The 24,702-nt window shown below is 40.9% G+C and overlaps 1 protein-coding gene across 2 annotated transcripts in view; it reads left to right on the forward strand.

Moving 5' to 3' along the window:
• The window catches only part of PRKCD (protein kinase C delta), a 60,333-nt gene that overhangs the window by 21,282 nt on the left and 14,349 nt on the right, over window positions 1-24,702 (forward strand). For both annotated transcript variants that reach the window (XM_071439903.1, XM_071439904.1), the window contains exons 2-4: window positions 13,335-13,469; window positions 17,229-17,428; window positions 18,677-18,737. In XM_071439903.1, the coding sequence (XP_071296004.1) occupies window positions 13,355-13,469; window positions 17,229-17,428; window positions 18,677-18,737 (376 nt within the window). In that variant the 5' untranslated portion in view covers window positions 13,335-13,354. The remainder of the gene's footprint in view (window positions 1-13,334; window positions 13,470-17,228; window positions 17,429-18,676; window positions 18,738-24,702) is intronic.

Genomic DNA, 24,702 nt, shown 5'->3' on the forward strand with positions numbered 1-24,702 from the left:
ATATTCACTCTTTCTGCTGAGTGTTTTTGAAAGAAATGGTAAAAGACTTTTGAGACTTTAGATGCTAATCCTTAGCTATGATGAGGTATTGCTGCTAAATAGCCAAGCCTGTCAGTAACCATTTGTGCAGCTTCACCTTCTGGTAGGTATGTGATGATAGGAAAAGGGAACAGAGGAAGAGAGGTCAGCAGTAAATGGGTCACAAACCAAACCCTGATCTTTTGACTCTCTCATGCCAAGATCTGAAATGTAGTGCTGTGTTCTACTGAACTCCATACAACTGCCTGCAGTGGCTTTTCTCTCTGTAGCTCATGTAACTTCACTAGGAGATGCTGGAAGAGTTCAAACTGTGCCTTTTAAACTTGTTACTGAAAATTCTTTAGAGATTCTAACCATTCTCTGTTTGGAGAACAGAAATTAATGTTTTCATTGTAGAGCATCCTCAAAGTTTGTTCTGAATTAAGCAAGAGCCACAAAATATTTACTGACAAGAAAAACCAAACTGAACAGTGTTTTCTCTTCTGTAGGCAGAGTTTATTGTACTTGCTTGTCCTAAAATTTAACCTGGTGTTGGAAGTCAGTTACAAACAATGGAAACAGCCCTACCCCACTACTGCTAAGTCTCCTAAACTGCTTTTGGATTGATGCTTAAAGTGCTTCTATTTTAATTTTGTGTTCAAAGATTGAAAGTAAAACTAGATAATTGCTCAGATCTACTTCTGGGGAGGGTAAAGAATCTATTTCTTGGGCAGTTCCAACACTATGTGTCACTGCTCCAGAACTGTACTAAATACCTGTAGTATTTGTTACTTGTTATAGCTGAGTCTTTCAGAGATGGTAGCAACATGAGGAGGTTTTATCAGAATAACTAGATTTAAACTCTTGTATCTCCTAATGCCCCAATTTAAAAGTATTCTGATGTTTAGCTACACTTCACTGAGCCTTGTAGCCAACATTAAGCATTTTGAAAGAGGTCAGTGTACAAATCCAGTTGGCTGTGATATCAATTCCATGCAATAAGGTAGGTTAATAAGAATATGATTAGCACAATTTTTTAAAAAATAACTATTTTCAATTTGTCTTAATTCTCTAATGCCGGATGGGTGTTTTCTGCCTGTCCATCATCCACTGCAAATGAATGCTGTTGCTAGAAAAATGTTACTTGCAGTAACAGGAAAGAATCTTATCTTCACCAGTTTTTTCTTCTTTATTTCTTCTTTGAGAAGTTCTTGTTTTATTTCTAGGTACCCTTTTACCCTGTAAGTAATGGTAGGACAGATGCAGACCTTGCTCTGGAGGTTTCTGTGTAGTTTTTGTGGGTAATGTCTGAAGTCGGCCACACAGAGTTTATTCTCCATTTTCCTTTTCAACTCTTCCTCTGGAAAAGAAAATGAGAGCAGCTTGAATAGTTTTGTATGATTTACTTGAGATGTGTAAGTTGTTACTTAATATACCATATTTTTTTTATACTCAACTATAACCTGTAATCCTGACAAAATAAGGGAAATAGTTCTACCACTGAGCAAATACTGCATGACATACACTATTTCCAGTATTTCCAGTAATGCTGGAAACTTTCCTCAGTTTCACTTACACAAGATATGGAAGTTAAATTTTGCCTTTTGGCAAGGGACCTGCTCTAAGTAGTTTTATATGTTTGGTAGTCAAGATTGTATCAAACTTTACAATATTCAATTGACACGTGTTGGAAATCAAGGTGGCTTTATGCAATATTTTCCTCATAACATTTTAAAACTAAAAAAAGCCCAGCTGCTTTGGTGGAACATAATGTTAATGAGAGGAGGTAATTATGACAATCACTCTCCTTGCTCAGGATATCCGATCTTTGTGCGTGTGATCCATATTTGCGCACCTCACCTGCTGCAGGTCCTCCGTGCACCTCGGAGATGAAGGTGGGGTGCTGACAGCTGCAAGAGAATCGTGAGGTGCTTTTCTCCTTTGACATCTCCTCAGATGAATTTTAAGTGATTTCCTGTCAGAAATAGGTTTCATAACTTCATTTTCAGAGGTGGATTTCATTTTAGAGCAGTTAGGAAAACTGTTTATGCTCTGCTTGGAAAACTGCATCGGGGACAAGGAGATATATCATAGGAGCATAAAAATTATATTTACCACACCACCTTTTAATTAAGCATTTTTAAAATATAAGCAAATAAATTCTTCAATATTGCTGTTTTTCAGGTCTCAGTAAATATTTTAATTTTTTAATAGTCCCACAGGAGCAGAGTGGGGTTGTCTGTTCAAGACTGGAAATGTAGCTGTCTGCAGCTCTTTCCCACAAAACTGTAATTCATTGGGCTGAAGTTGATTTAACTTCTGTTTACTCAGTACTGGGAACTCTCAGATTATTAAGATGTGGACTAACTTTTTGTAAGAAGTAGGTTAGGAGCATCTATTTACCTCTTCTTAATTGCGTGAATCGCTTCTCAGTTCTGGTCACAAAATGTGTCTGTGGGTTCAGCTGTAATTGCTAATATGAAAAAAACATAATTTACCCCAGGATTTATGTATTTAGTGCTGTAGTAGAAGCAAACATCCAGACCTGTGGGGAAATGCCAGCATCCTGTGGCCTGGGGAGTGCTGAGTGCTGCAAACCACGAGGCAGAAAGGGATCCTGTTGGGCTAATTTGTGCTGGGTTTGCTGCAAACACCAGGAGAGCTCCTGGCCAGCCTAACTACTCACTCATTTGCTGCTTCGTGGAAGTGAAAGGTATTTCAGATAGACAGAATGCCAAGGTAATTACAATTAAGCAAGCTGTGATTAAGCAAGCTGCATTGTAAACAGTGTGAAAGGGCCTCTTGGCACTGGAGAAGGGAAAGAATCAAGGCAGTGTGGATAGCACAAATTCACAGAGGAAAGATTTGGAGGCAGGACTGTGCAGACCATTAAGGGTAGATCTACTCAAACAAATGACACCATGTGGAAAGAGAATTTCCCACTCAGCTGCCTGGGGACCATCTTTCCATGCAGGAACTTTTGCATTTGGAAGTGCTGGGAGCATTCTGGTTCCTGTGGGCTTCACTCTGTGACCTCCCTGCCCCCTTTCAAGCACGGGAAGGGTTGGGGAGAGCATTGTGCCATGGTGTGTGCTACTGCCTCAGGAGCTGTGGGGCTTTACAGCCCTTTGGTTTTCCTCCTGAGTTTTTCTGTGCCAGTAGCAGCTGTGCCCCATCCCTTTTAACTGAATGATCTCACAGAAAAACCCAAAAACCCCCAGCCTGCTGTCACCTCCAGTATCCCAGCGTGGTTGGAAAGCAGACCATTAGGATGTGTCATTTCTATCAAAAAAAGTTGCTATAAAAGTTATTGTAAAGAAGCACTTCTGTGGCAGAAGAAACATGTGCAGCAAAAAAAACCCTCAGAAATAATTGGAAGGTGCAGGGAAAGTGACCCAGACTTTAACTCATTTATCCATTTAGTGATGGAGAAAGTGAGAGGCCATAATGAGCCAGGAAAGCTTGTCTGTAGGAAAATCATTGAACACTCTGTTGCTTCTGGGGATTAACTGGGACACGAGAGTACAACTGTAATCAAAGACTTTGTCTTCAGTTACTTTTTGGATGATCTGTAGATACCCTGGCAAGTCAGTTGCACAAATCTTCCTGAAAGTATTTTTTTAGACAAGTAATTAAATCTGTGTCTTGTTTACCAACATGTTCATCAGTGCAATGACCCAATAAAGTAACAAAGCAGGTGCTGACTTGCAGTGTTGCGAAGCGAAGTTCTTTGGTTATTTGGTTTGTGTTTCTCTCTGTGTGTGGAGCTTTGCATATGAAAAGCAAAACGCTCATTTTTAAGTGTTTCTCCAGTTTTTAGTAGGATGAGCATTGGAGTGGAAGCTGGAAAAAGCCATGGCAAACAATACACACTTAATAATTTGATTTGCACTGTCCAGAAATGTGACAGGCATTCAGGCAGTAGAATAACATTTCTGGAAGGTGCCCAGAGGTTGTTCCTGACAGCACCCAGTCCACACAACTCTTTATGCTCTCAAAACCTAAAATAGTTGAGCATGTCCTGCCATGGTTGTATTTACAAACAAAGTTCTGGCTTATCAGAAGCTCCAGGGATTTTTGTTTAGCTATTTCTTTGTCATTTACTGGCTTGTGTTCCAGATGTTTCAATGCTTAAAGGCTTTCTTGGCCCATAAGGGTACAAAAATGATGTGTATTTATTCATTTACTGGAAAATCATTCAATATGGCTTTTAGCAGACATGAATCCTAAGTGTTTAGATCCCTCAGAGTGTGGAGTTTATATGTTTAAACCACAAAATTCAGGAAAAGGCAAAAAAATAAGTGCTTGCTGTTAACTTCTTATCAGGAGGATTAAAAAAAGAGAAAATTTAAAGTGGTATTAAATTGTGCATCTCACCCTGAGTTTACAACTTGTTATGCAAACTCTGTGCTACCTTTGATTAACCCAAATTTCTCTTGAGATCTATTTGTGCTTAAATTCAACTTGCTGTTAATGAGCTGTGCCTGTTCTCTGTATTTTTGGGAATGCCAGGTCTGCTGTAGAGCTGTATATGCTCACTTCTTCCAGAAGGTGATTCAGAGGGGAGGGGACAGTTAAATATCATTTGTGGCTCCATTTGCTTATCTCTTTTTGCAAGTCGAGGGCTGAACATTGAAATTACAGCAGGAGCAATGCTGTAGTAATTTAAAATAAGTTTTGGTTATGTTTGCTTCTTTCCAATTTCTCCTGATCAACCATTCACTATTTAGCATCTCCCTGTACATCCTCAGTGGAACAGAGCTGTGCTTTTCTCTCTTCATTGCAGAAGAGAGATCACAGAATCACAGGTAGTGATGCATGTACAGCTTCACTGTTTAATTTCAGTTTATAAACCATAGAAAAAGGTCTTGATTAAGTTGACTAAGATTGGTTATTTACATTTCTTTTTTGGTTTTTGGCTTTCACATTCACAGTAATGAAACAACCAGAACAAAAGGATGATTTCTACCTGCCCTGAGCAGCCTCTGAGTGCCAGGAAATAGCAAGAGGAGTATTGTGCTCAGCAAGGCAGATCCAGCCCATCTTAGAAACACAGAAAGGTTTGGGTGGGAAGGGACCCTCAAGGTCATCTCAAAAAACCAAACCAAACAACCCAAATAATGCCAGATGCAGTCAGGAGGGTGGACTGGATCTATTCCTACAACTCCATACACAGTTAATGAGCAAAATTTTTGGTTCATAGCACTTGCACCCTTTTAGTTTAAAAGCCTTGGTCATACCCATGGGCTGAATTGTGTTCCCTCTAAAGAGGTTATCTGAGCAGCAGCTTTCCAGCCTGTATGAATGATGATACAGTTCTCTCAGCTAATGAATATTCTAGTTTTCCAGATACTTAGAGGATTAGGTCATAAGTGCTGGCAGTAGGATAAATTTTTGACTTGGAGGCTTGTGCACTTGGAGAGGCACTTTGCATGATCTGCTGATGTTTTCAAAAGAGCAAACTAAAATTGTTTTATTACTACAATGTATTAGAAGGCATTCTTTATAATTCTGTTGAATGTCCAGTTTCTTTATTTCCATTTTTTCCCCTCTTCATGGTTCACCTAGACTCATTAACCCAGTACATTTGAAATAAGAGAAAATAAAAATTCCTTTTTATCTTAAACTGTGGTTGACTTACTATCTTTATGGTATTTGGCTTTTCAGTGTGAAGGGAATTCAGTGGAAAATACAAAGAAACTACCCAAACATAAAGCCTCTCCAGTGTTTTGAAGAGAAAGGCAGTGTTTTCTGTTTGGTACAAAAAGATGTTGTTGGCATTATCTGTTATTCTTTCTGGGAAATACATCTCAATTTCCAGGAAGCTTATAACTGAGCAGAAAATCACAAAATTCTGCAAGTGTTTGGATTGGAAGGGACCTCAGAGCTCATCCAGTTCCAACCCCTGCCATGGGCAGGGACCCCCTCACTATCCCAGGTGGCTCCAGGCCTTGTTCCAACCTGGCCCTGGACGCTCCCAGGGATGGGGCAGCCACAGCTTCTCTGGGCACCCTGTGCCAGGGCCTCAGCACCCTCAGAGCCAAGAATTCCTTCCTAATATCCCATCTAGCCCTGCCCTCTGGCAGTGGGCAGCCATTCCCCCCTGTCCTGTCCTTCCAGGCCCTTGTCCAAAGTCCTTCTTCAATTCTCTTAGAGCCCCTTTAGGCACTGGAAGGCCAGAAAATCTTGGATGTTATAATGGATCCTAGATAAAAGTATTCATCAAGAATGAACTGGAGGATGGGCTTGGCATTTAACTCCTTTGTTAGAGAAGAAATATCCTACTGGAGTATGCCTGAGTGTGGATCACTGTCTGCTTGATCATGGTAACTAAACAGTTACTGTACACTGGGTTTTCTTTGGCTATTTTCCTTTGGCTTGGTCCTTCTGAAAGCTGTGAGTAGTTCAGCTGTCTTCATGTACTGGTTGTTACAAAAAGGTCCATGAAGCCTTTTGCAGAATGGCTTGCTTCCTCTGGAGAACTCGTATTCACATGATAAACTTGATGTGCAGTGTTGCAATTCACTTGTGCTGACTAAAAGCTGCCCAATGTCTTGACCATTACTGGGGAAGTGGGAGCTGATCAGGAGCTCAGATTCAGCACAGCTCCTTCAGTGCCCTCCTTAATGACACAGAGCCAGAGCTTGTGTAGAGCTTGGCTACAGGCCATTATTATAGAGAAGTGTAACTTCATCCCTTTCACAGAATAGGTTTTTTCCTCTCATGTGGAAGGGATTGTGTTACTTAATTGAAGGGAAAAAACCTCAGCCTCTATTTATTCCCCATGTCAAAGACAAAAAAAAAAGCTTCCTAATTAGACTTAAATTATGCATTGCATAGAGGAGAGCCATGGTTTGCCTCCTATCAAAGCATTTTGGACATGCTCCCATTTCAGAGTGTGATTTGGTATTAATGAATGGTTCGTTCACCTGGAGCCTCCTAAGGGTCTGTCCAGCCAGCCCCGTTGTATTAATCCTTCCAAAATGTTGTTTCAGCTGTGCTCAACAAATTATACCAGCTGGTGCTATCAGAAATAATTAACAAAGTCTTTGGGCTTCAGGCAGCCTTTCTTCTCCTGTGTGTTTCCAATGTGTGATGTTTGGGTTTGAAATTAAGGAAGGGGATTCATTTGCACTTTGTTTCAAGCTTGATTTTGGCAATAGTGACTAACAGTGGCCTGTAGTGTTCCATGGTTAGTCCTGTGTGTTTACAGAGGAAGGAGAACTCAGGGCTCTAAAAAGAAATATTTAAATGGCTAATTCTTATGCACTTCTAAAGAAAAAACAGCTGACAGTACTTCCTCCTTCTCCCCACCAAGTAGTGGTTGTGGAATATTGGAAAAGCCAATTGTTGCTCCAAGTGCTCTCTGTTTCCTAAGAAAAAGGATGTTTGGTGTAAAATGCTGGTTTTATCTTGCAGCATATGCATGTGACAGCCTGGCCTGCTGCCTATTTCAGAGTCCACAATTTCCTCCACTTTCTGATCTTTGAGTGTAAAATTCAGATTTTTCATCTTCAATGCACTTGAAGCCGCTTTAAGAGAAGTCAACTCTTGTTACTGAGCTACTCATGTTATCCTACTCTCAAATAAATTGGGCTCTGTGTCTTCCTAAAAGCTCCCAAAATCGGGTCTGCTTTACCTCCTGCTTGCCTCCAATATGCATCCCCCCTCAATCTGCATCCTCTTGAGCTTCCAGGAGTTTGTGCTGTCAAGATTGAAAGAGTTTCTCTGCTTAGAAAAATATTTCTGGTGCTCATATTTTGAAAAGCTTCTCATTGTAATGATAAGGGAAAATATCAGTAATTATTTTTGCCTTGAAGGGTGTTGGGGAAATACCAGCAATTTAGAGAGCAGCCACAAATTTGGGCAGTTTGGAGACTGCTGAACAAAGAAGCGTGGAAACTTGGAAATATCTGTGCTTCTGGCCAAGGGGGATGAAACCAAGGAACATCTCTTGCTACATGGCTTATCTGGATGGATTCTTCTCCAAACTGTTGCAACACAGGGACAGATTTTGTTATGTAATTGTTTCTGTTTCTGGACTTGGCCTAACCCAGCAAAAGCAGAAGTATCTAAAAGAGAATATACTTGGGGGAGGAAGGGAAGGAAATGGTAGCTACACTTTTTCCAAGCTAAGCTTAGGAACCATTCTACTTGTACTTTAAAAAAAAAAATTTAAAAGGACAATATAAACCCCAAAACTTGCATCATTTACACTGGAATTCAATGTATGAACTGTCATTTTGAAATTATGAGCCAGAAAAAAAAAATCATTTGCAGTAAGTTTAACAGGAAGTAAATTGAATTGTGAGTTAAATTTTTTGTTGCCTTTTTTTACTTTTCATAGAGTTGTGTAATAATTTTAAAACATTTTATGAAGATACACTGTTTTAGAACTATTACTGCAGAAATTCTACTTGATTGGGCTGTTAGGCTGTTTTAAAAGTGCTCTTTTTATTCTTGTCTTTCTGAAGATATCTGCACTTATTAAATATCACTGGATGAATCTATTTTGCTTTCATGAGTATAGTCCCACAATTCTAATTTCTAAATTAAACCATTCATAGGAGATAGCTGTACCTTAATGGCTAAACCTAAATGACAAATGGCTACACCTAAATAAAAGCACAAGTGCTGCTACTGCAGGGGCAGTATTTTTGAAGAATTCTTTTTTTTTTGCAGGGACCTACATGCAACATGTCAGTTTAGCTCTGACAGCACCTGAGGATAATGGGGTTTTTTGCTCTCCCTGGTGATTGTGAGTGTTCAGCATCATGATGTAAAGTGATTTGAAGTGGGATATAAGTTTTTTAGGGTTTATTTGGGTAGCAGTAGTGCCTAGGGAAGTCCAGCTGATAAAAGCTGCTGCTATGTATCTTTTTGACAAGGTTCATAACAGCAAATATAATAAGCATCTTGTAAACTGACTTCATTTTTAGATTGACTTTTACCTACAGAGCATCAAATAAAGGCCAGGGCTTGAAACAGAACCTGCAAAAATTCTCTGTAGACTAATCCTAGCTGTGCAATGTAGACAGTGGTTAGCACCATATTCCTTTGGTTCAGTGAAATGTCCTACAGCACAGATACTGGTTTTCTCTCTTGGACCATCAGCTGAAAGGATCTAAGTGCAGGGAGTGTGGGTTGTCAGACATAGGAACAATAAAAACACCCAGTCTGCACAGGTGGAGGATGCTAATCCCTCTTCCAGCATCTTTATTTGCATTACACAATCCTGTAAGATTGCCATGCAAGCAGCACAATCACCTTTGCAGGCTGTACACAAAGACCACAGAGGACTTTGTTCCTGAGTTCAGAAGTGCTGTGGGGGCAATAAGCTGGACAATAATTTGGTGCTGTCTTTCTTGTCTGTTGCCAGAATAGAGGACAGGAGACCCTTGTGTAAAAGAGGTTGGATATAATCTATACTTTTGCATCCTAAAGAAGAAGAAGTTACTGCTTCATCTTTTCAGGGAAGAATGCATTGTTTGTGGGGTGTGGTGCTGTTGGTGATTCCCAGAGCAGTTGTGTGGCCCTGGAAGCAGCCTCAGCAAGGATCTAAGCAGCAATCAGGCATTTCATGGCACCCAGAGCAGGTCTGTGAGACAGCATGGAACAGCTGTGGTGCCTTGCAGCTTTACATCCATCTGCAAACCATTTCACAGACCAATACAAGGAAATACGAGGCACAAACCTGCAGGGGAATTTTCTCAGTTGTATTTCTCTTGGATCCATGGTCCTTATCAGTGATGGAGCAGCCTGGCTCTGTTTGAGCCCATTGGTTTTCAGTCTCTTCAGTGCTCTGTTGTCAGCCAGTGTCAGCGTTTCCTCCAGATCATCCCCTGCTTTTCCTCCAGATCATCCACTGCTTTGATGTGCCTTCCTGCTTTGTGTAAAAGTTACAACCATGCCTTTGTTTCTGGGCTGTGTTAGGGCTGGCTTGTTCCTCACTGTTTATAACAAGGCAGAATTACAGCAACAAAAGAACCCTGGCAAGCACCACCTTCCCCCAGCCCCTGAGAGCTGGGCACTGTTGGAAGGAGAAACACTGCAGAATTTACCCTTTGTCCCTTTGGTCTCTGTGAACAAGGTTTTTAATCTAATGTGAATTTTGTGCCAGCAAATCTTGATAAAATTCTCCTTGGAATATTTAATATTTTAATTTGCTTTGAAGGTTTCTTTAAAACTGCATGTTACAAACACAACAGTGGGAAAATTAAACATTTGTTCATCTGGCAGGTGTTGACATTGATGATGTGAAGATGTTTCCAGTTTCCCCCCTCTCTCTCTGTAGTTAATAACAACACTGTTGATTTTCTTTCCATATTAAATAATCAAAAACTTTCAATTTTAAAGCTCAATGGAAAGTACCATGGATTTTGCAGAATCTGTCCCTGATAGCATAGAACATGGGTTTAGTTTGCATTAGAAAAGGTCAGGGATCCTTGACAAAGTGAATGTTGTGCAGGACAGCATCTGATGGTGTCTCTAAACCACCAGGTGTGGCCACCACCAGGTATTTCATCCCCAGTAATGTTACCTGGAATGTTTTTCCCTTCATTTTTGCAGGTTTTTTTCCTTCAGATTGTACTTTGACTTTGAAACTGTTTGAGATATTGAACCTGTCATTTAGACTTGCAGTATTCTTGGAGCTCACATCTCAGTTTTTCCACCATTTGGTTTGGATAAAATCTTGCCCTTTAGGGAAAACAGTTTGGCTTTAACACTTCATAGCTGCAGTGCAGATTATGTGAGTAGATTTTACAATCTCCCTCAATTCAAAGCTGGTGTTTTGCAGCAGTTTCAGTTCTTGACAGACACAGCCTTTAAAACAAGAGTCAGCACTTGTGCTGTCACTTCTGTAACAGTCACAGAGACTGGAGGTGGACTCTTGTCCAAACTGCAACAAGCAAAGCCTTTCAGTGTCTTTCCTTCTCAAATGTGTTCTCACATGAGTGTACTCAGCAGGGATTTTGAGAAACTTTGTTGATTTAAAATTAATCTCTTTCACTGAGTTTCACTGCCAAAAGCAGTTTTAGTGGGGTATGGTTTTGTTTACAGCAGTGCAGCTGATCCTTGTCAACTATCTCACAGTACATCTTAGCATAGGAAAGGATCAGAAGATGTATTTGAGGAGCAAATCCAAACCCTCCTTTCTCACTTAACCTCTCTCTGTCACAATATAGTCTACCACAAATAGTGAAGAGTTTACATGCAGGCATTCAAGATCTCTACATCTGTGAAAAATGCATATAATGTGTAGGAGTGGAGAAACTTGGCAAGAGCAGGCAGCTGCTGAGTTTGTTTGGGCTCTTTTTAAGCTCTTTTTAAATGTAAAAGCAAAGAGTTATCTTCTGGTTTCCACTGTGACCTTGGACTTTGAGCATCATCAAAACCTCTGGGATATTGGTGTTTTCTTGTAACTGCTGGGTTGCTTGTGTGTAGCATTTCTGAGTGAGAAGTGAACATTGGAGATGCACTGAAGCTGAGTACAATGAAACTACAACAAATGACCATATCCAAAACTATGAAGCAGAGGTGAAAATATAGCATCCAAATGTATTTGGCCATTGGAAATGAGAAAGGCTGTGGGATTACTCAAAATTTGTATGCATTGTACATGATTTATTGTATCTGATAACTTGGAAATAAAAAACTAAGTCCTGTCTCAGGACTAACACTGGGTTGAGTCACATGGGCTGAGTGAAATCAGTGCAATTGTTAGTTTAGCTTTGTCAGTGCTTTCCAATTTTTTGTTCATATAGTCAAAGGCTTACTGGAAATTGTGACTTCTTGCTGGGCTGTCCCTTACAGCAGAATTCTTCTGTGATTCTGTTAAAGAAACCTTCCAGTGGGAGCTCCATGTTAACCTACCCAGTTTGTTTCTACCTATGGCCTCACTGAGTCTTAGAGCTGTTTCCCAGAGGTGAACAAGGCTGAAATCTGGTTTCTTTTACATCCATGTGGAGTAGGAATGATATGTGATCTGCTGCTGGCAAGTCCTGTAGCTGATCACTGGGGTGTAGTTCTGAACTGAGCACAGAGTCTCCTGAGCAGCTAAAATATGTTCCTCATTAAAACTCTTGATAAGCATTATGCTTATATTGTGTTTGTGAAAGTGAGCTGTCAGATGGTATTTGTTAATTTTTACAAAAGCTGTCTATTTTTCTTTCTTTGTGAGGTCACCTCCATCTCCACTCTCATCAAATGGTGCCCTAAGCTGTAATAAGCAGTGGAGTAGTGTGGGAGGGTTATTGCTTGATTGTGAGTCTGTGTGAATGAGAATTATAGTTGTAGCTTTCTGTTCTTCAGGGGGATAAGCAGTGGTGCCAAGTAATCCTAAACTTGCTTTCTAACTCTTGTTTTACTCCATAGAAAGAGAGTGGGGAAACAGTCAGTTAAGAAAAAAAACTAACTCAATAAAAGTTAGTCATAAAATTTTTCCATTTATTGAAAAAGGTCCCCACATGGGGAGAGTGTGAGATGTGCAGATTATGCTGTCAGGAGCTATATGCTGTCTTGCTGCAGAGACTTGATTTTAGTCTTTTTTCTAAATGACTGTAAGGGCGTTTTTAGAGATAGAAGAGAAATGTTAATTGTTTCTCAGGTCAATGTCTTTACATTAAAAAATGCCAGCACATGCAAGATTGCTTGACATGTTCTTCCTAGTGCTGCTTGACTGAGCTGGTTGACAATCTTCAGTCAAAAGGCCAGCTCAGCCCAGTTTCAAGTCTCAAGTTCTTTTCCACCATCTCTTCCTGTTAGCTTGTTATCTCTTTCCTCCTAATCCCTCCTTCCTTGCATCCCTTATTCTCCAAATGCACTAGCACTGCTTTTCTCTCTTAGCCTTTGAATAAATCCTTTTTGTGTCACAAAACAATGTGACATGCAGGTCAAACTCCATTGCTAAAGATGCTGTGAATTATAGATGAAATCTACTCTAAATTCAAGAACTCTTAAATTGAGGGAAGACTGTAATGAAATACCTGTTTGCTGACTGAGAAGTCACAGATGTTTTGAATTCTTGTGATTAATTCCTGACACTTTAATACAGCTGGTGACACAGTAGCTCTGGAGCTCTTTCTACCTGTTCCTCTTCTCTTTGCTGGCATCGTGTGCAGGTTTGGAGGCTCCCAGGGTGGATCACTAGCTCTGGATGCCTCCTAGGATTTGTGAATTGCCACTGAAAGCAATACAGGAAGAGAAGCCATGTGATTGTAGCTTCAGTAGAAGCTCTGATATCTGCTGGGAAACGTGTCACTTTATTACATGTCTCAGACCAGGTCTTTGATTTTTATTTCTTTCTTTCCACATAGGCTGTGTATCATCCTGAGCAATGGCCCCCTTCCTACGGATATCTTTCAACTCCTTTGAGCTGGGACCTGTGCAGAATCAAGGAGAACAGCTACAGCCTTTCTGTGCTATCAAGATGAAGGAAGCTCTCACTACAGGTGAGGTTACAAATGGAGATGCTTTTCTGAATATCACTAAATTTTTGAGAACTACTGTAAACCTCCTTAATCTGTGAATGGCAGTGAGTCCTTCTCTTCCTGTCATGCCAAGCACTTCAATGTGAGCTTTTCTTTTGGAATGGGAGAAAGAATAATGGCTGTTTTCTCTACCCCCACCTTAAAAGCAAGGTTTCTTTATTAGTACTCAGGACAGGAAGCTGGACTGCAGAGGTTTGAGGGAACAGAAGTACAGAGCAGCAGATGCTTTTTATGGGCTTGTAGGATGAGAGGTGCAGTTTGTTATTGTTGAAGTAACTGAGGTACTTTGGCTGAGTTGTTTGCTTGAAATGACTCACACTGAAGGTCCTCTTAGCACAGAAACACAGAATGAGCTGTGCTGGAAGGGACCCTCAGTGATCACTGAGTCCAACTCCTGCCCTGCATGGCCATCCCCAGCAGTCCCACCCTGTGCTGAGAGCGCTGTCCAAGGGCTCCTGGAGCTCTGGCAGCCTTGGGGCTGTGCCCCTTCCCTGGGGAGCCTGGGCAGTGCCACCACCCTCTGGGAGGAGCCTTTTTGTAATAGCCAACCTCAACCTGCCCTGATGCGACTTCAGGCCATTCCCTCAGGTGCTGTCACTGTCCCCACAGAGCAGAGATGAGTGCCTGCCCCTCACGAGGAAGTTGTAACTGCAGTGAGGTCTCCCCTTAGTCTTCTCCAGCTGAACAGACCAAGTGACTCACCAGGCCCTCAGCCTTCAGAGACCTCATCTTTACAGAAACTGGTCCAAAGGTTTATAATGTCTTCTGACATTTGGCTAGAATACACCACTGCAGCCAAACAGGATGAGAGGGAATTGCTGTACTGGGCTGGACTGCAGCTCTAATTCTGCACTGTGCTCTAGAGATTCACAAAACATCAAAGAATGCAGTAAAGGGTGAAGTTTCTTCTTCCTCACAACATGATTGGTCTTTTCCCTTATTGTTGTGGGTAAAAGCTGCATTTAAACTTGAAATTCAAGGCATGGTGCCTTTTCCACAAAGTGTTGTCATCCAGCAAATATTCTAAGCTCCAAAGAAGTATTTTCCTAATCTGCTGGGAGAACCTCTGAAGAGATGATGTTGAAGGTGTTGCAGCTGCCAGAATATGTGGAGAAATGAAAGTAATTTAAATAAATCCACTGTTTTTTTCTCAGCCATTTGCTTTTGAAAAATAGAATTGTCCCAGTATTTCCCAGTCTTTGCTTCCACGTGTCTTTGACATAGTAAAAAACAGGGGAGGAGAGGGAACTGCTTGGAGAGATGAGTGATTGGAGTAATCAGGAAAACAATCTGATGCTCCTGTTGTCAGTTTGACAAGATTTGGAACAGCTTTTTTGTTGGATTTGAATGCTGAAACACAATCAGGGAAAAATTTATTGTATAGGAAGAAGAAAGTCATAGAGCTTAATGATTAGGCATGGAGCCAGTTTGCAAACATGGGGTGTGTTCTGAAGTCAGGAGTGTGAGCAGAGAAGCCAAGCAGGCCTGAGCACAGCAGAGGCAGGAGCAGTGTTCTTGAAGGCTGTCCTTTGGTGACCCTGCAGTGTTCATTTGCAGACAGGGATTGTGACCCATGACAAACCTTGATTAGTATGATTTTAATTACAAAAGCAGCATGGCTGGGCTGGAAGCTGTTTCCAGTAACAGAGACACCTTCTCGATGTTTTATGTAGAGTAAAAATGTATGGAGTTGACTGATCAGAGCAGGTATTGGGACATGGGACTAGGGAGGGGAGAGGCTGTGGACAGACTGGAATCATCGAATCTTACAAGAGTATTACCAACTCTTTACAAGCTGCTCCTGTTTCTGCAAACAGCAATTACTGTCAAAGGTTCTGCAAAGATGCAATCTCTCCTATTGCCAAGGCTGCCTCCTGAATTGTGCCTTTTTGATAAAGGGGTCTGCCTTCAGCAATCCACAAAGCAGGCCAGTGTAGAAGCCTTGCTGTGCAGACAGCCTGCTTTTTATCCCCCTCCTCACCTTTATTGTCTGTCCTAATGATCTCTAAATTAATGTGTAGATGTGGCACTTGGGGACATGGTTTAACAATGGCCTTGGTGGTGCTGGGTTAGTGGTTGGCCTTGATGATCTTAAAGATCTTTTTCAACCTAAACAATTGAGTGATTCTATGGCAATATTTTCAAATTTTTTTCATAGAACCAAGCTCTGGAAGTAGGTTTGCACTGTGAAGGGTTTGAGCCTTCATCTGCCCAGTTCCTCAAATTCAAGAGAAAAGCTTTTGACTGGGTAGAGGAGGAATGCTCAAGTTTGCTTTGCAGTGGAGAGGTGCTCAGGTGGCCATTTCTGAGCATTCTGGAATCTCCTTTGGCAGGTGGCTCAGGGCTGTGTCCGAGCTGTGACTCCCAGGGCTGCTGCTGGCAGGCATTCCCTAATAAAGCAGTGCAGGGACACCATTCCCTGTGCTGGTCTGCAGAGCTCAGCACAGCTGAGTGGAGTGCATCCAGCAAGCTCTTCATGAATGAACACTGACTTTGCCTTGAGATCCCAGGAAGATTTTAAAATATTAAGTATCTAACAGACCACACTGCAGCTTCCTGGAGAAGGGTCCAAGTATTTCATCTGCTTCACTACTGCCTTGATATCATAACAGCAAATGGATCATTCAGAGCTGGAGAGGCACTTAGAAAGCACTTCTATTGCAAAAAAAAATCTTGATAAATTGCAGAAATTACGTAGAATGTAGAAAATTGTATTCAGTTACCTGGGCACAAATGGAAAATAATTGACTTGGCAGCAAATCAGAGGAAAACTTGGAGATGACTCTGTGTGCCAGAGTCACAGTGAAGAGCTGGATGTGGTTTCTTAAGAGGCATCATCCCTTTGGATGTGGTGATGGGACTTAGAGACTCAGATGTAGAAATATGCCAAAGCTTATCATAGATTGTGCAGTCACTGGCTGTTTTCTGTGCCCAAGATGTGGACAGGAGGAAATCAGTTTAATGGGTAGCAAGAGAGACTGAAGCTGTGTATTAGAATCATAGAATACCAGGCTGGAAGGGACTTCAAGGATCATCCAGCCTTTCTTGGCAGAAAAGAAAAGAAAATCCATCTAATAAGAATAGTAGAGCAATGTAAAACTCCTAACAAAGGAGTGTGCTGAGAGACTCTTAACGGAAACCCCCCCCCCCAAAAAAAAAAGAAGAGGACAGATAAGGCCCTGAAATACCCTTTAAAAAGTAGCAGTCATGATAGAGTACAATGCCAAGGAGAGTGACTTATGAATACAACTGAAATGTTGGGATAACTTGGAAGTAGATGAATGAAATGTGAAGCCTTTCATCTCTCAGACACTGGTTTCAATTTAAACTGGGTCAGTGTGAGGTTTATCTTAATTTATCTTATAGCAGTAGGTATTCACCATGATCAGATGGCACCTCATGGAGATTTGTACCAGAATGGAGCCATGCAAGTGTTCCCTGGCAAGTTGTGACTGACTAACCCAGCTCATGAGTTCCACATCAGGGTTTGTCCCTCCTGCTCTCTAGCACCATGTTAACCCCTTCACTGCCTTTGCCTTCCATGTCATGAACTTTTGAACTGAGTATTTAAACCTTGTTCCAGCAACAGTAAAAGAAGCAGTAAGTCTGCTTGCAGTTTCAGTACAAGTATTCCCTCTTTTATTTTGTTGAGTTTAAATGCTAGATTTATGTACATTTTACAGTTTCTGGGTTTTTTGGTTTTTTTTTTGTGGCTTTCAGAGAGAGGAAAAACTCTGGTTCAGAAGAAACCCACCATGTATCCCGAATGGAAATCGACTTTTGACGCGCACATCTATGAGGGCCGGGTGATCCAGATCGTGCTGATGAAAGCAGCAGAAGAGCCCCTGTCTGAGGTGACCGTGGGTGTGTCAGTGCTGGCAGAAAGGTGCAAGAAAGGCAATGGCAAAGCAGAGTTCTGGGTAAGGAAAAAGATTAATTCCTCCAAATTGCTGACCTAGTTTTGTTTCTTTCAAGCTGAATGAATGCCTTGTGCCTTTGAGGCTTACAGATTTTCCTAGGTCAGTAGAATCTCTCTAGTTTGTATTCACCTGTTACACTTGGGGCTTTTTTTCACACCTTGATTTCTAAGACAAGAGCAATTATTCAGAAGAGTAAAAGCTAATAGTGATCAGTTTTAGCCAGTTCAGTGGTCTCAAATCCTCTGCTTATTATCCACAGAACAGGTACCACATTGACATCATCAGTGTTGAACTTCCTCTGTACCACCATGACTTGGACAGAGCATCATGGCCAGCAAAGAGACCACTTAGCATAGCCTGTAAGGTTATTTTTGTGTGTGGGGAGACAGCCTGGCATTAGTAGCTGTACCTGAGGTCTTGGCCTTCTGTAAACTTTGCTGGGCAAATGTTCTGAGTGTCAGACAATGCCTTAGAGATGAACTCCCTCATTATCCCAGTAGGATGATGGGATTTCTGGGGATTTGTTCCTGGGTGTATCTAATGTAACTGTGGTTTGGTTTTGTCTGGGGACTGGATTTTTCATCCCAAGTTGTATTTAGTGTAACCCAGGGGTACTTTGCTCTGTGCTGAGCTGAAGATTGAGTCACTCTTACGTGGTTAAGGGTTTCTTATCTTTTATGAAGGCAGCAGTTTAAGAATTAGTGGCTACATTCAGAGCACAGGAACTGACCTCAGCTGTTGGCTTAAAAGGCACTTTTTTTTGCTGGTCTGTAGAATTTGCCACAGAAACCATGTGTAATGGTTTTGAGGAGGAAAGAAAAATAAATTTTGATTATACCACATTTTTTTATTGCCAGCAACAGCATTTGATATCACTATGGTTTGTATTCTCAATAAACATATAAAGGATTGTATAGACTTCTTTTAAAACTGGGTTCCTGTGCAGATTGAGTTTACTAACAGTAAAAACAGAAGCCAGCAAACTCTTTGCAGAACGGGAAAGGGCTGTGGACAAACAATGTGAACTCTGACCGTGCTGAACTCCTGGGGACACATCAAAGCATGCAGCACACGAGGAAAAGCAGGAGAATAAAAGCCCTTGACTCAGCTGCAATAGAGAGATATGGAAGAGGATTGTAATCAAATAGTTATTGCATAGTCTACTTTGATACCCTAGAAAGAGCTGTTTAAATTCCTGAGCCATGCAGTCAGCCACACACTTCACTGTTGCTATCTTTCTTTCCACAGCTTGACCTTCAGCCTCAGGGGAAGGTGCTGATGGCTGTGCAGTATTTTTTGGAAGATGCAGGTATTGTCAATAGTTTCTTTTTCAGTCAGTTATGTGAAAAAGGTGATTGTTTTTTTGCAGAGCACAGAATGATGTAGCTTACCAAAAAAAAAATCACCTGAGTAGAATCTTATTAATTAATTTTATTAATTTGCTTTCCAGGTGTTTATTTATTTGGGTTGGTTGTTTTTGGTTGGTTTTGGTTTTTTTGTTTTTTTGTTTTTTTTTGTTATTTGCACTCATGGCAGGATTTTTCATTTCTAAATGCTGTTGCATTTAGGCACTTGTGGATCTTTAATGTGTCTATTCTCCTGTCTTGATGTGATGGAAAATATACTCTCTGTTCCTTTTTAGGTGCAAAGAAGTTGAATCTCTTGCTCTAGCTTATGTGGGAAAATTTTTTGTGGATTGGAGCAGTGGGTCTGATTTTCCTGGGATCCTGGGATTTTCAGACATCCTATTCACTAATTACAGAAACTGATTGTAGGAATGAGTGAATGGTTTAGTATTAAAATGCAAATCTAGTCAATGATCTGATGTACCAGTTTAAAAAGTGAACAGCCTGTCTGTTTCAGAAACCTACATAGGCTCTATGGAAATGAACTAGAAGGGAAACTTCAAGTACAGTAATAAACCCATGAATTTTGGTGTGGATTTGTGTATCTGGGGAGTCCTCTCCTAAAGGAAATGCTGAAAACCTCACAACTTGCTCAGCTTGTAGTTAAGACTTTCCTGTACTAGAAGTCATGAAACCCATTATTTCTTGGGAATAATATTGTAATTATATTATAACTGGTCTGCCAGATTAGCCTACCAGTCTTTTAAGGTTTAATAGTATGTGTTAATAAAGAACTGAAAAGACTAAGTAGGGAATTTTGAAGCATGGGTGGGTTTTTACCCCACAGGTGTTTATAGAAGGAGCACAGTTCTGCTCTCCAGACAAGTTCATTGAGAAGGTACCATACATTTTTGTGCATTCTGTGAAGAAGATACTGAAGACAGAATGTGATGGGCATAGGTTACATTTCAGAGGTGATGTTTTATCCTTGTGATGGCAAAAAACCCAGCCTATGTGCTTGTGGCTTGGGTGTCTACAGAAAGTCAACACTTTAAAGCAAAATTAAAAAAAAAAACCTGGGATTTTAAAGTGGGAGCTTTTCTCAGGTTTGCATTTAAACTGGTATGAGCCATTATATCAGGAAATATGTACCTTAGTCTTTCTCATAGTTTCCTGTGCAAGGCTGTTTCATGGGGCAATGGTACTCTGATCATATATATTTAATGCAATATACACAAATCCATTTCTCCTGCACACCCAAAAGTTTCTCAAGCAAATCTGTACAAACCCAGTTTCTGTATTTTCAGTTGTTTATTTAATGAGGCTGTAGCATATTTCCTCCTCTCCACACAGACAAGTGGAAAAGTAGAGATGGCATAAGTGAAAACCTTCCATAATTTATTATTAGCTGTTAGTAGGAAGGTAATATACTTGTGTGCTGAAAGTACTACATTAATTTTACTCAGTAATCAAAATAATTTAAAAATAGATACAATGTTCTTGCAGTTCTTTTTATTGCCTTTATTAGGGATTGCAGATGGTGGTAGATGAAGCCTAAATACCAAACAGATCATTATGCATTTATATTCTAATTGGCAAGTTAATAGTCACATCTTAATGCACTTTTTTGACCATTGACATTTGCAGTGAGTTCCTATTTACCTTCTGCTTTATATGAAATTAGTCACCAATACATTTTTGGTAACTAAACCACAGAGGTGATGGAAATTACCTTTCAAGACTTTTATACATCTACATTTTGTGAAGGAAAGTCACTCAATCTGATACTTTAATGTGAACGCTGCAAATATCAATACATTTTAACAAACTACTCCTCCTCCTCAAGGTTGTAAACCTCCCTTATGTCAGTGTGTAATGCTGCTAAATAGGCAAACACTGATTTTTGGCTCATCATTGCACTGCTGTAAATGTTCTCTCCAGTTGAATCAGCACTTACCAATGTGAGAGCAGAGAGGTTTGCTGGTGCAGTGCAAGGATGTTTGTGCCAGCCTCCCTTCCCCACCCTGCTGAAACCCTCAGGGACTGTCCACATTCCTTCCTATGCACTTGTCACTTTGCTCTGCCTCTGACCTGCCTTTGCATACTGAGCTCTGTGGTAGCTGTTTCTAAAATACTAAAAAAGGCTTGTTTTGAAACTGGTATTTCAGTTGTTCCCTGGTTTATTCAAAGTATTCCCTGGTTTATTCTACTGCTGCCATTTGTATCTCTGAGTTATAGGTGCTACCTTTTGTTTGAAAAGCTCCAAGCACTTCACAAAAGTGACTAATTCTTTCTTTGGCTTGGTTTGCAAACTGAAGCTGCTGTTTTTCAAACCTTTCTTTTAAGTAGCAGACATTCTGCTACCTTTAGAGAAAACTGCTTTCCTTTCCTCTGCTGCAGTGGTGCAGAGCAGAGAATAAGAATGTTGTTGCTCCATTAACAGGTATATTCTTAGAGCAAAAAAAAATCACAAAATAAGCTGGTAGTAATGGTTCTTCCATGGTAGACTACACTGAGACTTTTCATTTGAATATTCTTTTTCCAGATTGAGACCTGACCAGTTAATTTAGGGCTGCATATGAAAAGTCATACCAATCTTAATGTTTTTTTCTTCCTAGACCCTATAAAATGGGGACTGCAAAGCCCTGACTTAGAGCTGTCAAAGAACATTTTGTCTTCTGTCCTGTGATTTGAATATGAGTTTGTGCTGGAAACTCAAAAGCTTTTCTCCTGGTGTGTGAAATGCGAGAACAGGGTGTTAACCTCAATTTTAATTTTGAAATTGTTTTCCTTCTACCCCTCCTTCTCCCGTTGTAGTATTGAAACTAGGTTATAATTCTGTAAAGCAGCTTTAGTTTTAATAGGTGGGAGTTGAAATAAGTTTAATGCTTTGCTTGGTCTTTGTTTATTCAAATGTGGTTAATGACCTCCTCGAGTAAGAAAATGCAGAACCTCACTCTCCTGAGTGCCTTGTGCAGTATTAGCAGCTGTGGGAGTGTGCTTGTGTCTTGGGTTTGAACCCTGAATTGCTGTTTTGCTGGCTACAGCTTCCTGCAGACAGGGGCAGTGAATTTTTTCTTTAAAATGCCATTAGAAGAACCAGAAGGTGAGTAATTTGCATACAAACTTTTATATCTCAACTCTGAATTCTGGGAGAGAGACGTGAACCAGAGAGCTGCATATATTTTGAATATGTTGTTCTCTGTGTGTTGAGTGTTGGGAAGCATGAGACTTCAGCATTTTTCTGAGTTATCTATGAAAAATAATAGGGTAAATAACAGATTTGCCATTTCAGTCTGTATATTGTATGGGTCTAAAGTAAGGTTTGAAGAAAGTATCTCTATGGATGAGGTGTGTTGTGGAAGGATGGTCACATTTTTAATAAATAACAGTGATGAGGGCTGAAGAGCCAGAACTGAACCTTTTAATTGTACATGGGGATGTTGGTATGATTTAATCATTTAACTAAGAAAATGCTGTTTCTAGAAAATTGGCAAATGTAGAAATTATTCAGTGGCACCTCCCATCTCTAATCTGCAGCAGAAATGCAATTGCATGAATTGAATAAAAGCATCTGCAGGCTTTATCTTCTGATTTTTCTTTAGGAGAATCAGACAGTTGCAGGAGTGGTGATTTCATAGATAGCAGGTTGGTGTGTCTGTGGTTCCTAAGGTAGCTAACATGTTGTGTGGAGCACAGAAAATCTGATATAGTTTGTACCTCCAGTAGAAGTTTGAGATGCTTGAGATCTGTATCTTTAGATCTGTATCTGTATATTGAGGTGCTGTATCTGTTGGTTTTGCTGTGTAATTTGAAAAAGAGAGAAGACCCATTTTCCACTTTATTCCTGGTTTTATTGCCATAAATGAGGTCCCAGAGGTGTCTGCAGAAGCATTTAGCAAAACACTGAGCTGTACAACAAGAGTTCTGTGCACTGAGCACGGGCTTTGTTCACACTGCAGCTCTGGGTGGGTGGGAGCACTACAAAGGCTGGACTGTGCTTGGTTTTAGGGATTTTAAACCTGGATTGAAAAGCAGGGCTCGTTAAAGCTGGTGCTCTGTTTTACACTTCTCTACCAGGCCATTGGTGTCAGGAATGCCTAGGAAAGGTCACACACCTGCACACTGAAGCAGCTGCAGAGCAGCAGCCGGTGCTGGCCCCGGGGCCATGGCAGGACTTCATCCTGGATTTGTCCAAGGCCAGGCTGGATGGGGCTCTGAGCAACCTGGTCTAGTGCAAGGTGTCCCTGCCTGTGGCAGACATTGCAAATAAATGCTCCAAGCCAAACCTGTGATCCTCTAAAGAGAAAGACCAGAATGATTTAACATAGCAAGTTCATGTCCCAGAACTGCAGGCTTTGGGAAACTTCTACTTCTGTAAGTGGTTTCTTGGGATTTTTAACATTTTAATCATTTTTAACTGATGATCTTTAAAGCAGTCTTCTCCAGGACCAGGTTAAAGAGCAGTTTGCCTCTGAGACAGTCCATGCTGGGAAAGTCTCCTTTGTCAGGAAAAAGCTTTCCCTTTTAATGATTGCTCTGAGAGATTAATATTTTTCTTGACCTGAAGGTGCACTTAACTTTCAAACAAAGCCAAGTGCAAGGCTGCAGAACAGCAGAAGGAGACAGACACTGAACAGAAATGTTAGTGGGTTTTGTAATTAATTATAAAGTTTCAGACAAATCTCAGCCTGAGCAACCAGCTCAGAAAATTCCTCTCCTGTCCCTGTTTGAAGTCCTGGTTCCCAGACTCTGACAGTTGCACTCTTCTCTTTCCTCTCTACAAACAGCACCATGAAATGAGTGAAAATGAAAAATGAACCCTGAAGAGGGTAAATATTTTTTCAATTCTGTTTTTTTTAAGAAAAACTACTAGGTTATCCTGAGGTTGTTTTCCTTTGTTGTTGGACTTTTGAGGTTCATTTAGGACAATGTGACATCTCACCTTGAGGTTCATTACAGCTCAGCAGAGCCCCAGCAATATTGTTGTTGTAGTAAATGTTTTCCAGGCCATGGGCTGGGTGTTGTGTTGGTGGCTGTGGGGACTGGGAAATGTTCAGCAGGACAGGCCCTGCAGCTGAACAGGGAATGCAGGGGGAGTTCACAGCACTCTGGGGGGCTGCACTGCCAATTCCCAGCCCTGCTGTGTGGATTCTTCATGAATGTTCAGCACAGAGCAGTTCTGGGTGTTTGTGTCAGATCAGCTGCAGGTTTGGAGAAGGCACCTTGAAATATATGAGCATGTCAGTGATAAATATTAACCACAGCTCTCAGCAGAGGAAATATGTTATGTTTAATGGTGTGTGCTGGGTCCAAAATGATTAATGTCAACTCCAGGCTGCAGAGGTTACCTGGACCCTAGCTGCTGATTCAGCTGTTCTGTACCTGCTCTTTCTGACCATGTGCTGGTTCATGACAAGCATTTCATTTATGGAAATCCTGCCTTGCTTGGAGGGGGAAGCAGACTTTTTCCCTTTGTGTTTCTCCATCCCCTCACCTTCACCCTGCATCCATGCAGTTGTTGTGAAAGTTACATCCCTGCAATCGTTGATTGTCTCTGCATCTCTGACATTAAGCCTTTATTCTTCAGTTAACTCCATGGTTGGCTGAGCTGCTTAAAACTTTTCTGGAGCAACACACATTAAAGGCAATTTACACATTAAAAATAACTTGTTAAACATGCCCACAGTAAATTGAAATTATGCCATCATTTCAGAGCCACCTCAACTCCGATGAACCTGACTCACAGCTGCTCTCCAAACTCTGAGCTGCTCCTGAACCAGACAATGTTTTCAGCTATTCTTTGTTGTACCCATTGGTTTTGGCAAGGCAGCTGGTTGTAAAGTCTCTGTGTCCTCACATGCAGATTTTGAGGTTTTGATGTGCTCAAGGATTCTGACCCATTAAAGTATACTTAGGGAAAATGTG

This window comes from Agelaius tricolor, unplaced genomic scaffold (genome assembly GCF_023055355.1).
Source record: "Agelaius tricolor isolate 1412-34295 unplaced genomic scaffold, bAgeTri1.0.p SCAF_14, whole genome shotgun sequence".
NCBI lineage: Eukaryota > Metazoa > Chordata > Aves > Passeriformes > Icteridae > Agelaius > Agelaius tricolor.